Source organism: Phoca vitulina, unplaced genomic scaffold, assembly GCF_004348235.1.
Source record: "Phoca vitulina isolate PV1807 unplaced genomic scaffold, GSC_HSeal_1.0 scaffold73, whole genome shotgun sequence".
Classification (NCBI taxonomy): domain Eukaryota; kingdom Metazoa; phylum Chordata; class Mammalia; order Carnivora; family Phocidae; genus Phoca; species Phoca vitulina.
The window spans coordinates 636,448-650,912 of record NW_022589776.1 but is presented as its reverse complement, the minus strand read 5'-3'; the positions used below and the strand labels follow the sequence as shown (position 1 = coordinate 650,912).

Genomic DNA, 14,465 nt, shown 5'->3' with positions numbered 1-14,465 from the left:
ACATACTATTTTTGGAGTTATTGAACTCTAACTGAACTGAAACCAAGAATCATGACCTGCCATAAATATAGGGCAATCGAGTGAGTTTTCCTAGTTTTTGGGGGGTTGTTTTTAAATGTGTGTGTGTGTGTGAGTATAAGAAATGAGGTCAATTTAGGTACCAGGCCATTTGTTAAAGATTCCTGAAGCCCATTCTTCAAATACAGTCAGCACAGAGGTTGGTTCTCACATGTGGGTCCAGTGTCCATTTAGCCAGGATCCTGGGATTCCACAAGGCCATTGCATCCTAAAGAATGGAAGGAACCTTTTTTTATAGGAGCCCTCCTGAAGCTGAGTATGGAGCATTTGTGCCTATAAATATAATATTTGCAAGCCTAGAGTTTTCCTCTGTCTCCTTCACATTGCTGACACATGGACCAAGACAGAGTTGGAGGTAGACATTCTCAAACCAAAGTAACCAAAGAACAAAATACAAGCATGTGATTTAGATATGAATGAGCAAAGATCAGATGAATATCTGATAATACACAGGACACTAAACAAGGGGGACAAGACAAGGCATGTTTCCTGTCCTCGAGAGTTGCAATCACTAAGCACTTGCCATTTTCCCATTGTATCACAGTATCCTGTCATCTACCAGTTAAACTGACAGAGATAAGGACAGGAGGGTGACCTCCATTTCTCTCCTGTATTCATAATAGGTTGAATTCATGAGAGACCTCCAGGAGCCATCTCTAGCCCCCTGCCCTGAAGAAGAGCTGAAAGATAATTCAAGTCTTTGAAACAGAAGGATGTTGTCTACTATAACACAGTTAAAAATCTTAAGAGAATAATAAAATTAATGACACCCAAAATGTTCCATTTTAATCAGTAAATCTTTATAATCATGGAAATTAAACCACTTGTCTTTAGGAAAATGAGTGAGAAGACAATGGCAAGAGCTAGAATTTGAGCAATTTACAAGAAGGCAAAAGTGAGTCACCTTTTTGGTGACAGGAGGGAATTAGGCTAATATGCCTGAAACTGGCTTGGTTAACTTGTTTTCTCTCTGTGAGTCTGGAAGGTGAAGCTCCACAGTGAGCTCTGACCACTCACTGCCTCATTGTCTTGCCCTTTGGCTCCTTTCTGGGCAAGGAAGAGAGTTGTGTGTCCTGCAGAGTTGCGTAGGTATCTGCCAACAGTCCGTGGAAGACAGCTGTCCTGGGGCCCAGAATGGGCAGTCTGTAGTGAATACTCTCTGGAGGACAGTGCAAGAAGGAAAAACAAGGGCTTCTTAGAATCTATTTTTAAAGAAGTTCAAAATTTCGAAAGGTCACCAAAGACTCTTTTTTGACCTTATAAAACAGATTCAAAATTCATCTAAGAATTCCTTTTAATAGAACCATTTTATCCTGCACAAGATTTAAGCTCCTATAAATCTTGTCAGAGAGGTCAGAAAAGAGTACCTAGAAACAAAACTCAAGTATTAGGAGTCATTGCCAATTAAATAAAAAGTGAATATAAAATGTGGCTGGAGTTATAAGGTGAGTTGAAGGGAAAAGAAGATTCAATTCTCAGGATGAGGTAACTGGGTAATGGACATTAAGGAAGGCATGTGATGTAATGAGCACTGGGTATTATATAAGACTGATGAATCACAGACCTGTACCTCTGAAACCAACAATACTTTATGTGTTAATTAACTGAATTAAAATTTTAAAAAATATTTAAAAAAGAAGACTTTTCAGGGACACATATATGGTTCTATCTTCAGAAAACAAACATGATCTTACGAAAAGTCTACAATAGTACTTGTATTTCAAAAGGAACCTTAATTTTATGAAGTAACTTAAATTAGGGTTCTTTAAAATCCTCATCATCCTGACCTCTTCTTCAAATGTGATTTTATTTACAAAAATGTTGGTTAATATTCAGCTTTTCCAGAAGACACATTGCTTGATGGATAACGTCTTTCTATTGGAAGTCACTGAATGGGAGGGAACTGGAGTCCTGAATTCTCTGGAAAAGCTCCTCACTCCAGCTGGATGAGAGCGGAGAGATGTCCCAAGACCACAGACCTAGGATCTGGTTCGGTCTCATCACTGTAATGAAGAGGGAACAGAGGTCCAGGGTCACAGCAGCGACGTTTATCGACAACAGGAGCCTGGACAGGTCATGGAACTCTGGACTTGAAGCCAGAGTCGAGATAAATGAATCCGGAAGAAGTCCCCATAACTTGTGGGGATAGGCTCTTTCTGTTTACTTAGTTCTCACTAATAATTACTGATAATATATAAGGGTTAGCTGAATCCAGAAACATACTGGAAGTCACTGTTGTCATCAAGGAGAGGAGTCAGACAATGACTGGTGGTTATGTTCATTGGGATGAGTCAGCCATGTGGTATTTCTAGGGTGTCCACAGGGAAGGCAGCACGGGTGGGTGGCTGCTTCAGCAATAAGCAAGTGCTGTAGCAGGGACACGTCTAAGCTGTGGAAACCCGTGGGGCCAGGGCAATGTCAGCAGTTTTTATGGGCTGATCAAAGGTGAAGGCTTCTCATACTGAGCGTCTGGCTCTCAGGGGCGGGGTGGGGGAGGAGGAGCGCTGGTGGGAGGGGGGTAGGCGGGGCGGCAGAACGTTTCTCTGGCTTTATAGGTGGGAACCCAGAGGCCCAGACAGTTTAAACAATTTGGCCAGTCCTGTAGAGCAAGACTAGGATCTGAACCCAGGTCTCCTTGCTTCTAGGCTAGTGCTTTTACCTCACCTCAGAGGGCACCTGCAGGGGCAAAGCTTGGCTCAGAAATGTCACAGCTGGAATTGATAGTAGATCTGCCAAGCTTCAGCTCCTAGTCAGCTCCATAAGCACTCTCCCCGAAGTCCTACCTCTAAGATTGCTCTCTTGGACGGACTCTATGGGCAAGAGTCATAAGATGTCCAAGAACATAACGTGCTGACCTTATGTACACAGTCTAGTTCTTATACTGGTGACTGAAATACACTCCCGTGGTTAATAAATTGATGAAAGGCATCTTATCGCATTGCCCTGTAGAATCACAAAATAAACATTCTTGCTGAGGGGAAGGGCATGTAAGTGTGTGTGTGTGTGTGTGTGTGTGTGTGCACGTGCTCTACTCCTTTGTGAGGCAGGCCTGAAAAAATCCAGGTTCAAGGAAAACTCAGAATGAGCGTGTGACTGGAAATAAGAACACTGAAACCAAGAGCACATGCATGTCACCCAGGGTTCTCTTGGCTTCCGGAGAATGAGGTGCTCACACACCAGTGAACAGCGGAGGGGGAGCTTTTCTTGGATGGATGTTCCTAGTTCTTGGCTCTTTAGTTTCACTTTGGCTAAAAGAGAGCCAGGAGGTAGGCCAATATTTCTGGATACCTAAGAAGGGATTCACTGGGACTGGCAGTCTTTTCCCTCCACTCCACTAATGTGAATATCTGCATGCCTCAGCTGTTTACCCAAGCCTGTGGTGCCCCCTTTTAGCATCCCTTCCAGATATCCCTTCTATCTTCACATTTCCTCTCCGGATGCCTTCTCAGCAATTCTGGATCTAGCTCCCCTGCCGATGGAGCTTAGACTCTCCCATTTGTATAAAGCAAGGAAAGGGATCTCGATTTTCCTTCTTGTGTATATTAAATGAGAGAAAAGCCGGAGGTGGCCTCAGTTAATATGGGAGCAAATGAGAAAATGGATAAACTTACTAACATAACAGCCTCTACTGCACCAACCCCTTGAGCTGTATCCCCCCAAAGATTGACCTGCACCCACCTTCACCAGCTCAGTGGTGATGTCTCTAAAAGATGAGACATAGGTCGATGACGAAGCTGGAGCTGAAGCCACTATCCTTTTGTCTATTAATAGCAAGTGGACATAAGAATAGCACTGGGCAGCTGCCAGAAGGCAGGTGGTTTAGGAAGCCTGTGGGATGGGAGGTTCAGGGATTTGGAGAGGCCATTCCAAGGGTGTGGGGATGCAGTTCCTTTCCCACCTTAACTGCCTGAAAGGGAATTACCTACTTTGTGCCCCATTTCCGTGAAAATTCTTCAGCAAGTAGATATGAGGCTCTTTAGAAAGAATGGGGCAGATCCCTGTGGCATGGAGAAGACCTGGGAAGGAGCTTGGCACAGATGAAGGTCAGTGAGGCCTGGAGAGGGGCCAGGCGGGGCTGGCCTGAAGGGAGGGCTGGGGGGCAATCAAAACAGGCCATAAGCAGTATGCGAAAAGAGAAAGGGGCAGACAGAGGGAACTTGTTCGGAAAATGTAGAAACTATCTTAGGGATTAAACTTTTCGTCCTACTACTCTGGAGGTAGTATGTCCCCCACTACAAGTACTCCGAACACAAACCTGTTGAGATGTCATTATGGGAACATTTGGATAGAGTCTGGGCTTTTGATGGAGGAAGACTCATCATTCTGTTTGGAAGAAGCAAGAAAACACATCAGTTATGTGGCTAAGGCCCAGTGGAAAGGAATGTGCCTTTATACATTTTAAAACACAGATGCTCTTTTGAAACCAGCACCTGTTAACCTGGTGCTCAGACCACTTTGCCACAGTCTAAGATGATGGGGCCAGAGACCACTATATCTCAAGCTCTCTCACTTTTATGAATTTTGATAAAAACTTCCTGAAAAAAATATTTTATTCATTGTCAGAACATGTGTGGTCTAAATAGAAGGAATCAAGAATCCTCCAGTTTCCAGGAAAAAAAAAAAAATGAACAACTCTTCCAGATCAGTAATCTACCCTGCCAAGTGCAAAACAGAATATTTTGGTTAGAACCTTCTTATTTTATTTTTATTTTTTTGCCTTAAAATCTCTTCTTTTATTCCCATCAATATTATTCTGCAAGACTAGTTTCTCTACTGTTGAATGTTATTAAAGCAAGACAGAAGCCATTTAGAAATACTTTGTTGTCAATCCAACTTTGATTAAAGAAATTTTTAAAAATCTTTATTTATTTAAGTAATCTCTACACCTGACGTGGGGCTTAAACTCATGACCCTGAGATCAAAAGTAGCATGCTTTTCCAACTGAGCCACCAGTAACCCTAAATCAACTTTTATAAAGATTATTTTTATTTATTAATTTTTTTTTAGTTTTTATTTTAATCATCCAGTGCTCATCACAAGTCTACTCCTTAATCCCCATCACCTATTTCACCTTCCAATTTTAGAGAAAATGTCTTGACCACATCTCCTATTTCTCCTGGTGGCTAAGGCTATGGAAGTGACCCTTGACCAAAATGATATGAGTCCAAACCATTTCTACATTAAATTGCTTAATTTCTAAAGACTGACAAATCTGTAAACTTTGATGGGATCTGCACTCATTTCAGTGTTTCCATTTCTTTTTTTTTTTTTTAAGATTTTATTTATTTATTTGACAGAGAGAGACACAGTGAGAGAGGGAACACAAGCAGGGGGAGTGGGAGATGGAGAAGCAGGCCTCCCGTGGAGCAGGGAGCCCGATGCAGGGCTCGATCCCAGGACCCTGGGATCATGACCTGAGCCGAAGGCAGACGCTTAACAACTGAGCCAACCAGGCGCCCCTCATTGTTTCCATTTCTACAAAGATTTTCCAAGATCATTTTTACTTTGCCACCAAAAATATGGTGCATCTGGCCAGTTTATCTTACTCAATTGCCATTGGAGGAATCAGTGGGACTAAGGAAAAGAAAAATTCCTCCTATTACCCATGTTGAACAAACAGAAAGGTGGTATTTCTAAGACTGAGTAATTAAGATTTGTTTGCACTATAATTCAACAAATATGTATCTCTCCACTCATCTTTTCTCTCTCTTTTTCTCCCTCCCTCCCTTCCTTCTTTCCTTCATTCCTTCCATTCAACAAACTTCACTTAATTTCTACAATGGTTACAATTAAAGTCACTTTTTAAAAACTCTTATTTTGGTAAGGACAATTCTACCTGCCCATATATAGAGAGAGACTCAAAAACCGTGAGGACAGATTTTATAAGCTACAAACAGAACCAGGACCTTACTTTATAGTCACACGAGCTAAATCTCAAACAGAAGTGGTCTGTTTTCCTTCATTACATTGAAAAAAATGACCCATCTAGTGATACTTCAGGTTGGTGTAGACGTGATTTTAGGATTGGTTCAACCCTTAGTCTACCTCAAGGAGTAAGAGTTATTTGTTTAAAATCAGCTAATGATTCTGGAATTTGGGACTTTATTTAAAATACCAAACTTGCAAGATAAATGAACTGGGGCAAAAAATTTCAAAAGTTTCTGTCACAGAGGAGTGAAACTTTTGCTCGGAAATCCCAGACTTCAGATAGTTCCGTTTTCTATTTAAAGTCTATACAGAATATTTATTTGAATTACTTTTATTATGATCTGATAGGAGCTTTGAAAAAGTTGTAAACGTTATTAATGCTGGAGCGTGTTGTGCTCAAATATACTACCCACTCCTCCCTGACCCTGTCTCTCTGGGCCAGGCACCCAGCACATGGGTTCCACACATCTGAGTCTACACTGCAGGTTGGAGCAAATTTCATAAAAGGAATCCTAACATCTACTGCTGTCCAACATAAGGTTACAAAAAGACCTATCTGTTTTTCAATATTTTGCTTTCTCTATGAGGAAAAAAAGTTGAAGATTGCCATTGGATCACATATAACTTTTTTGATTAGTCACATCAAATCTGACCATGACTGTTTGCCTACATTCCAACCATCTATGGTTAAGGCAAGTCTACCTACACCAGTGCTTTAGCCAGGGTGAGTCTGTATTTCAAGTTTTTTTAATGAAGTAAAAGCTTCTTTAAAGTCCTTTTTCCCTTTCTGATAGTTAAATACGGGGCGGGGGGGGATCCCTGAAATCCAACTAATCAAAATTCTGACTGGATTTTATTTTTTTATATACTTGATCTTGGTAAGAAAGCAGCAAACAACAACCAAACAAACTGATGACAGGAATTTTGGTTACTGAAAAGTAGCAGAGGATGTCCTGGGCTGAGAACAGATTGTGTGTGATGTCCCATACCTTCTGAATTACATAAGTCATCTACATGGAGAATGCGTACTCGGTTCTGCCTGAGTTACCAAAGGAATCTCGTATCCTCCTCTTTGTACTGTTCTTGGGAAGGTGGAAAGGCAGATTATACTTTCTACTGTAATTTCAATAGCTGTTCAAGCAAAAAGGTGAAAACAACTTTTTTTTTTTTTTTTTGAAAACAACTTTTTTTTTTGTCTAACTCTCTCGTTTAACCAGGAAATGAAACCACTCAAGAAGCTCATTCTCAAAGCATTCCCTGAACTTATTATGTTTCTTAATCCACTGTCCTGTGCCCCCAAACTGATATAAACAGAATTAAAATAATGTCCTGATTTAAATCTTAGGCTTACCTATGATTCATAAAATTCTCAAAGGATAGTTTCAGATTATGAGGGATTATCATAGTTCTTGGTTGTACCTGAGAAAGAAAATCTCATTTAGAACATTGCCCCAAACTGTATTCCAGTTTAAATAAATAATGCACCACCTTAGCAAACTCAAGTTGTATTTAATATTAGAATCATTCATATATTCTTTTGTGATATGAATGAACAAGAGGGGATCACCTGCCCATAAGTCATAGGGTCTATGTTCTTCCCTGGTTATCAGATTTTGAAGTTAGAAACCTAAAGTTTGGTAAAGCCTCTAATTCTCTTTGTTTAGCTCACCCCCCAACATTCTTCAGGTCTCAGATCACCTGTCAGCCTCTCGCGGACACCACTGACTTCTGGACAACTGTTAGGTAGTCCTCTGCCTTACGTTCTCACTGTTCCCTAGGCTTCCTCTACCAACATACTCCGAAGGTTTTTATTGTATTTATTTGCTTGATGTCTGGTTTCCCTCATAGACTTTCAGCTTCATGGGGGCAGAGACCATGTCCTTATTTTTGTATTTCCAGGTTCTAACGCAGTGCCTGTTCAAAAAATATTTGTTGATCAAATTAGTGAATGAATGAACCCACTTTGAAGCACACTTGAAAGTTTTAAGTGTGCCCTTCCTAGAGGACTATAATAAATTACACAGTTATACTATTCCTGATTAAGACAGTATTTTCTTGAACTTTTCCAGATTTGTTACTCGCACTAGATATTGGTTTTCTTTAGGAGCTCAGGCTTTCACTAAGAATCACTTTTCCCCCCAACATTTCTCAAAAGATATCATAGCCGTGACAATGAAAAGATAATCACAAGATGTGGGTGCAGGTGTTCAGTTGGGCTATTCATTGAGTGACTTGTGATTTAAATGTATGACACAACGAAGCTGCAAATTACTATGTGTTAAGGGCCTTCAGAGGTGCTTGAAAAGAGAGAAGAATCTGAACATTAGGTCTATAGAAATGCCAATCACTTACGGTATTTAATCAGATTGTTGTAACTCATTAGCTGAGGGGAAGCATCTAGGGGGAGGAAAGAAATGATCTGATAACAGTAGCATATGGGAGTAGTGAGGGCAGCAAAGGCTTTGATGAGAACCTGGTAAGAGGCTTCTAGATACATAAAAGGGATGAGAATGAAGGAGACACACTGCCTTTTTAAAATTTCTTCTGAAATTGGCTCTGTTGCAAAGAAAGATGGAGGAAACTCTCTACCTTCTCCTGATTATACGACCCCTTTTCAAAAACCCCTAAATCCAGCTAGTGCTATTGTATGCATGAATGGGCTATCGGGGGCTACCCCAGAACAAAGCTACCAAAGATAGCAGTTTTGTCCCTGAGAAGAAGTGTGTCCTGTGGGCAACTCCTATTCAGTCTTGAAAACCATGCATCGTCTTCTTCTGGGAAGACTTCTCTGATACCTACTTTCCATGCCTGTTCACATCCTACCAGGTCTATTGCTATTTCTATTCATCATTTTATTATCATTATTTGTTTACCCATTGGCTCCTTAAAGGTAGGGCTTATGTCTTATTCTTTTATTTATTTATTTTTCCTTTGTAGCTGAGCTATTACCTAAGTACCTGGCCCATGGTAGGCAGTCAATAAATACCTATTGAAATGAACTGAATTACGTAGATAGACTTTTGAGACCAATGAACATACATATGTTAGAGAATGGCTCCCTACAGTATTTCCAGCTTGACATCCTACTTTGAAGGGGCTTGAAAGTGTGTATTAGAGAGCAATGCACATAACAGAAGGACTACAAAATAGATGTTTTAAGGGGAAGATGAGCTGTTTGGAGCAGACACGAATAAGAGACAATTTACATAAAACTAAGGTGGCTACCCCTGGTGACTCACAGCCATAACTTTCAGTAGGTAATTTCTTCCACACTAAATAATTGAGCTCCTGGCCCAGAGTACTCATACCCAGGAGTATGAGTAGTCATACAAAACAGGTCCTACTAGGATTTTTCCTTTTTGATATTCATCCACTTTATGCTTTTATTTTTTTAAGATTTATTTATTTATTTATTTGAGAGACAGAGATAGCCAGAGAGAGCATGAGTGGGGGGGGGGGGGGGGGGGGGGGGAAGCAGGCTCCCCACAGAGCAGGGAGCCCGATACGGGGCTCCATCCCAGGACCCTGGGATCATGACCTGAGCTGAAGGCAGACGCTTAACTGACTGAGCCACCCAAGCACCCCACTTATGCTTTTATTTTTAAAAATATTTTTCTAGTGCTAATCTTTTTTTTTTTTTTAATTCAGACACCTAAGATTCACCATCTCAATGTACAACTCAGTGGTTTTTAGTAGCATCACAGAGTTGCACAACAATCACCACTATCTACTTCCAGAAGATTTTCAACAGCCAAGAAAGAAGCCCTGTCCTCATTAGCACTCATTTTCATTCATTCGTTCCCCAAGTCCTTGGCAACCACTATCTATTTTCTGTTTCTACAGATTTGCCTATTCTGGACATTTCATATAAATGAAATCAATATAACACATGGCCTTTACTGGTTTCTTTTATGTAACAAAATGTTTTCAAAGTTTATCCAGGTTGTTGCATATATAAGTACCTTCTTTTCATGGCTGAATAATATTCCATTGTATGGATCACATTTTGTTTACGCATTCATCAGTTGATGGACCTTTGAAGTATTTTCACTTTTTGGCTATTATGAATTAATGTTGCTATGAACATTCTTGTACAAGTTTGTGTATGGACATATGCTTTCAGTTCTCTTGGGTATATATCTAGGATGGAAATGCTGGGTCATATGGTGACTCTATGTTTAAGTTTTTGAGGAATTGCCAATTGCTGTTTCCTAGAGCAGTTGCATTGTTTTGCATTCCTACCAGCAATGGATGGGGATTCCAGTTTCTCCATATCCTCGCCAACACTTGTTATTGTCCACTTTTTTATTATGGGCATTCTAGTGGGTATCAAATAATGTCTCATTATGGTTTCAGTCACATTTCCTTAATGGTTAATGATGTTGAGCATCTTTTCATGTGTTTATTGGCCATTTGAATATCTTCTTTGGAGAAATGTTTATTTAAATTTTTTGTCCATTTTGAAATGTGTCTGTGTTTTTATTGTTGAGTTGTAAACTTTTTAAAAATATATTTTGGATTCTAGTCCCTTTTCAGATATATGATTTGCAAACATTTTCTCCCATTCTGTGGGTTGTCTTTTCATGTTCTTGATGGTGTTCTTTGCAGCAAAAAAGTTTTTAATTTTGATGAAGGCGAATTTAGGTAGTTTTTGTTGTTGTTTGTGCTTTTGGTGTCACATCTAAGAAACCATTATGTTATTCAAGGTCATGAATATTTACACCTATGTTTTCCTCTAGGAGTTTGATGTTCTAGCTCTCACAATTAGGTCTTTGATCTATTTGTAGCTATTTTTTGTATATGGCGTGAGAGAGGGACATAACTTCATTCTTTTGCATATGGATATACAATTGTCTCAGTACCATTTACTGAAAAGACTGTTTTTTCCTCATGAAATTGTCTTGACACCTTTGTCAAAAATCAGCTGTTCAGGACCTCTTATTCTTATGGAGATCCCATAGTATATAATTAAATTTGATTTTCTCCTGTTAAAAATTTTTTTTAGTTGTTCACAAATGTAAGGTTTTATTTCTGGACTCTCAATTTTTTTTCCACTGATCTATATGTTTATCCTTATGTCAGTACCACAAAGTCCTGATTATTGTAGCTTTATAGTAGGTTTTGAAATCAGGAAGTGTGAGTCCTCCAACTTTGTTTTCATTTTCAGGATTGTTTTAGCTATAGTGCATCTCTTGCATTTCTATATGAATTTTAAGATCTGCTTGTCAATTTCTCCAAAAACATCATATGAGATTTTGAGAGGAATCATACAGAACATGTAGATCAATTTGGGAGTATTGCTATCTTAAAATCCGTAAACATGGTTTTTTTGCATTTATTTAGGTCTTCTTTAATTTCTACATGATGTTTTATAGCTTTTGATATACAAGTTGTGCATTTATTTTGTTAAATTTATTTCTAAGTATTTTAATTTTTTGATGTTATTGCAAATGGAACTGTTTTCTTAATTTCATTTTTGGATTGTTTATTGCTGGTATATAGAAATAGAATTGATTTTTGTATATTGACCTTGTATCCTGTAACTCTGCTCTACTCATTTATTAGCTTTAATTGTGTTTTGTGGGTCCCTTAGGACTTTCTAGATGTAAGATTATGCCATCTGAAAATACAGCTTTATATCTTCCTTTCCAATCTGGTAGCCTTTTATTTCTTTCTCTTGTCTTAACTGCCCCACCTAAAACACACAGTACGATGTTAAGCAGAAGCAGCAAGATTGGACATCCTGGTCTTGTTTCTGATCTAAGGGGAAAATATCCAGTCTTTCTTCATTGAGTATGATGTTAGCTGTTGGTTTTTCATAGATATGCTTTATTGGGTTGAGGAAGTTCCTTCTATTTTAGGAGCCTTTTTATATCTTCCCCAGCATCTGCCTTCAGCTCCCTGCTGAGAAATGAGGGGTCTCAGTGACTACAGCAGAAATGCAGTACCCCAACCCCAGGAGGAATATGAAGCGTTGTTGCACATAGTGAAGCAAGTGTATTTATTTCATGCTCATTTTCTAACTTTCTATAGTTTCCTACCAGGCATATGCACTGGTTCTGACTTTCATGTTTGAGGTCTTCCTTTTTGGGATCTGCAGTGAATGGTAAAACCACAGTGTGTGGTTCTACTCCAGTCAGGCCTGGGCAAGGGCAAAGGTCAGAGAAGAGGTCTTGAGAAAGAGAGCAGCTGCTGAAGTCCCAAGTGAGCCATCTGGCAAAAGTCAGCTTGGGCCCAGGGTCAGTGCATTCTAAATGTGGATACAGTGATTCCAGGAATAAGACCAGGAGAAAGCCCAATCCCAGTTTCCCAGATTCCAGTCAATGTTAATATTGAACGCTGTGATCTTAATTAAGTAGAACGTGAACATAGATTGTAACATTCAGATACACCTTTGTCCATAGCTTCAGTTAAATTTCCAAATCCCACAGAAAAATTTCACAAAACTGCTGGTCTCTTTCATATCCTATTAGTCAAAGCACTTTCGCCATTAACGCATCAGAGGCTCTCTCATGTCTCCTGATTTTCTTCTACAACTTGCCCTTCCTCTTATTGCGCATAAGCCCAGAGTCAAAGGAGAATCATAGGATATCAGAATTGTAAAAACCCTTCCTCAACTCCTACCCTAAACCTACCCGTTTAACTAAATTAAACTTCAACCTAAGCCTGACTGACCCTAACCCTAATCCTTAACCTGACCCAAGTCCTAACGCTGACCTGTACAGCGTTCCTCCAGACGCAGGCCTCTTTCGGCAGCAACTCTGACAGATGGTAGATCTTTGTCCTTGTTTCCTCCATATCCCCTTGTTATCCTTCATCCCCCACCATTCTGCACCACCAGTTACAGACACCCCCCACTGGCTGGAAAGCACTATAGGATCTCTCCTTAGCTTTTATTCTGAGGTGCTGATTGAGTTGATATACCCAAAGATTAAGCTGCTTGTTTCATGACTGTAACGGTAGAAGCAGGTTGTGTTGTATGGGTGTGCATTGTGTTGCGTTGTATTGGGGAAATGTTAAGGGGGGGGAGAAGTTCCACAACCTCCTGAACCTCTACAGCAGTGTAGTTACTTTAGGATCTCAAAGTAAAGTGGCTCGTCTCATCTCTACCCCTCTGACTCACCTACCCTAATTCATCTTTTGGTTTCTTGAAAATGGAGAGGGTTTATTGCATTGTGTCAGATAATGGTGCTCCCAGGGCCAACAGGTCCTTATTTGCAGCTTTCCCTGCAAAAAGTGTTGTCTCTCCACTGGGCTCTGGTGGGGGAGGGGTAGTGCTGCACCCTGGGAGGCCCATGCTCATCTCTGCCATCCCGCTGACCTACCATTTTTATTTCTTGACATGTGGAGCACAGCTGCTTGTTTCTGATCAGCATGGGGTTACTCTGGATCCTCCTGGCCTGAGGGGAGAGAGAAACAGAGGGAGGTGAGGAAACAGTGGGGGTACTCGGGGCAGCAAAGAAGGGGGACAGGGCTGGAGGAGTAAGAGAGGTAACAGTTATTCCTTCCATAAAACAGAGGGAGTCTCTGGTCTCAGCCCCATCCTAGGTGGATGCTGAGTCCAGGCGTGGCTGCTGGTGGGAGGTTCAGAAAGAGTTTAGGCAGGAGGGGGTGAGCCACAGACTAATCGGTGTCTAATACAGTGGTACAGGTGCAACTTACCCTTCTTCGCTCACACTGACATCAGAGCCATGAGGTATGTTCATAGGAAGAGTATAATATAGGGGAGAAGAGGGTCGGAGGGACAGACAATAACTATGAGTTAAAGCCCCCCGCCCCTGCCACTCGATGGTCTGCTGACCTCTTACTACATGTGTGTACCCCTGTGGCCTGACCTGTTGCTGCTGCCCTGCGAGGGGTGGGGAACTGGGAGAGGAGGAGTATGTCTCTGCAGCACGGGGAGGGCCTGGGGTGTGCTCCCAGGGTGACCTTCAGGGGACTGGTCTGCGAGTAGCTTCATCCTCTGAGAGACATAGAGCATTTGGGTGAGGCACTATTATTGAAGGGACGAGGACTGAAAACTGGAGACAAAGTTGGATTCTTTTGACAAATATTTAAAATACATTTCATTTTTATAGGCCATTTAAAGAGAATCAACTGCGTATTACAACGTTGTGGGTTGGTATGTTAAAGCATGAGTGTGAACAGCTCGATTCATTCATTCAACAACGGACATTTATTGTGAGGCCACCCTGTGGGGGGTGCTGGGCTGGGGCCAGAGAGATGAATAAGACATTTTCTGGCCCTAAGGCAGGCCAGGGAAAGACACAAATTCATTCATCTGCCCGTTCATTAGGTACTGGGGTCCCTGATCTGACCTCAAGCTGCGCACCACCCAGCAGACTGCGTACAAGGAAGCACAATGGTGTGGAAGGTACTATGACAGAAGTATGTTGAGGCCACTGTGAAACGGAAAAAAGCGAAAGAGCTCACCTAGGGCGGCGGGGGGGGGGGGGGGG

General features: G+C 40.9%; 1 protein-coding gene across 1 annotated transcript in view; it reads right to left on the bottom strand.

The window, feature by feature from the left end:
• Positions 1–944: 944 nt before the first annotated feature.
• CUNH1orf105 (chromosome unknown C1orf105 homolog) overlaps positions 945–14,465 on the bottom strand; it is a 23,227-nt gene continuing 9,706 nt past the window's right edge. The window contains exons 4-7 of the mRNA XM_032393427.1: positions 13,332–13,406; positions 7,358–7,425; positions 4,334–4,401; positions 945–1,237 (exon numbers count right to left, since the gene is read on the bottom strand). Of these exons, the coding sequence (XP_032249318.1) occupies positions 1,092–1,237; positions 4,334–4,401; positions 7,358–7,425; positions 13,332–13,406 (357 nt within the window). The 3' untranslated portion in view covers positions 945–1,091. The remainder of the gene's footprint in view (positions 1,238–4,333; positions 4,402–7,357; positions 7,426–13,331; positions 13,407–14,465) is intronic.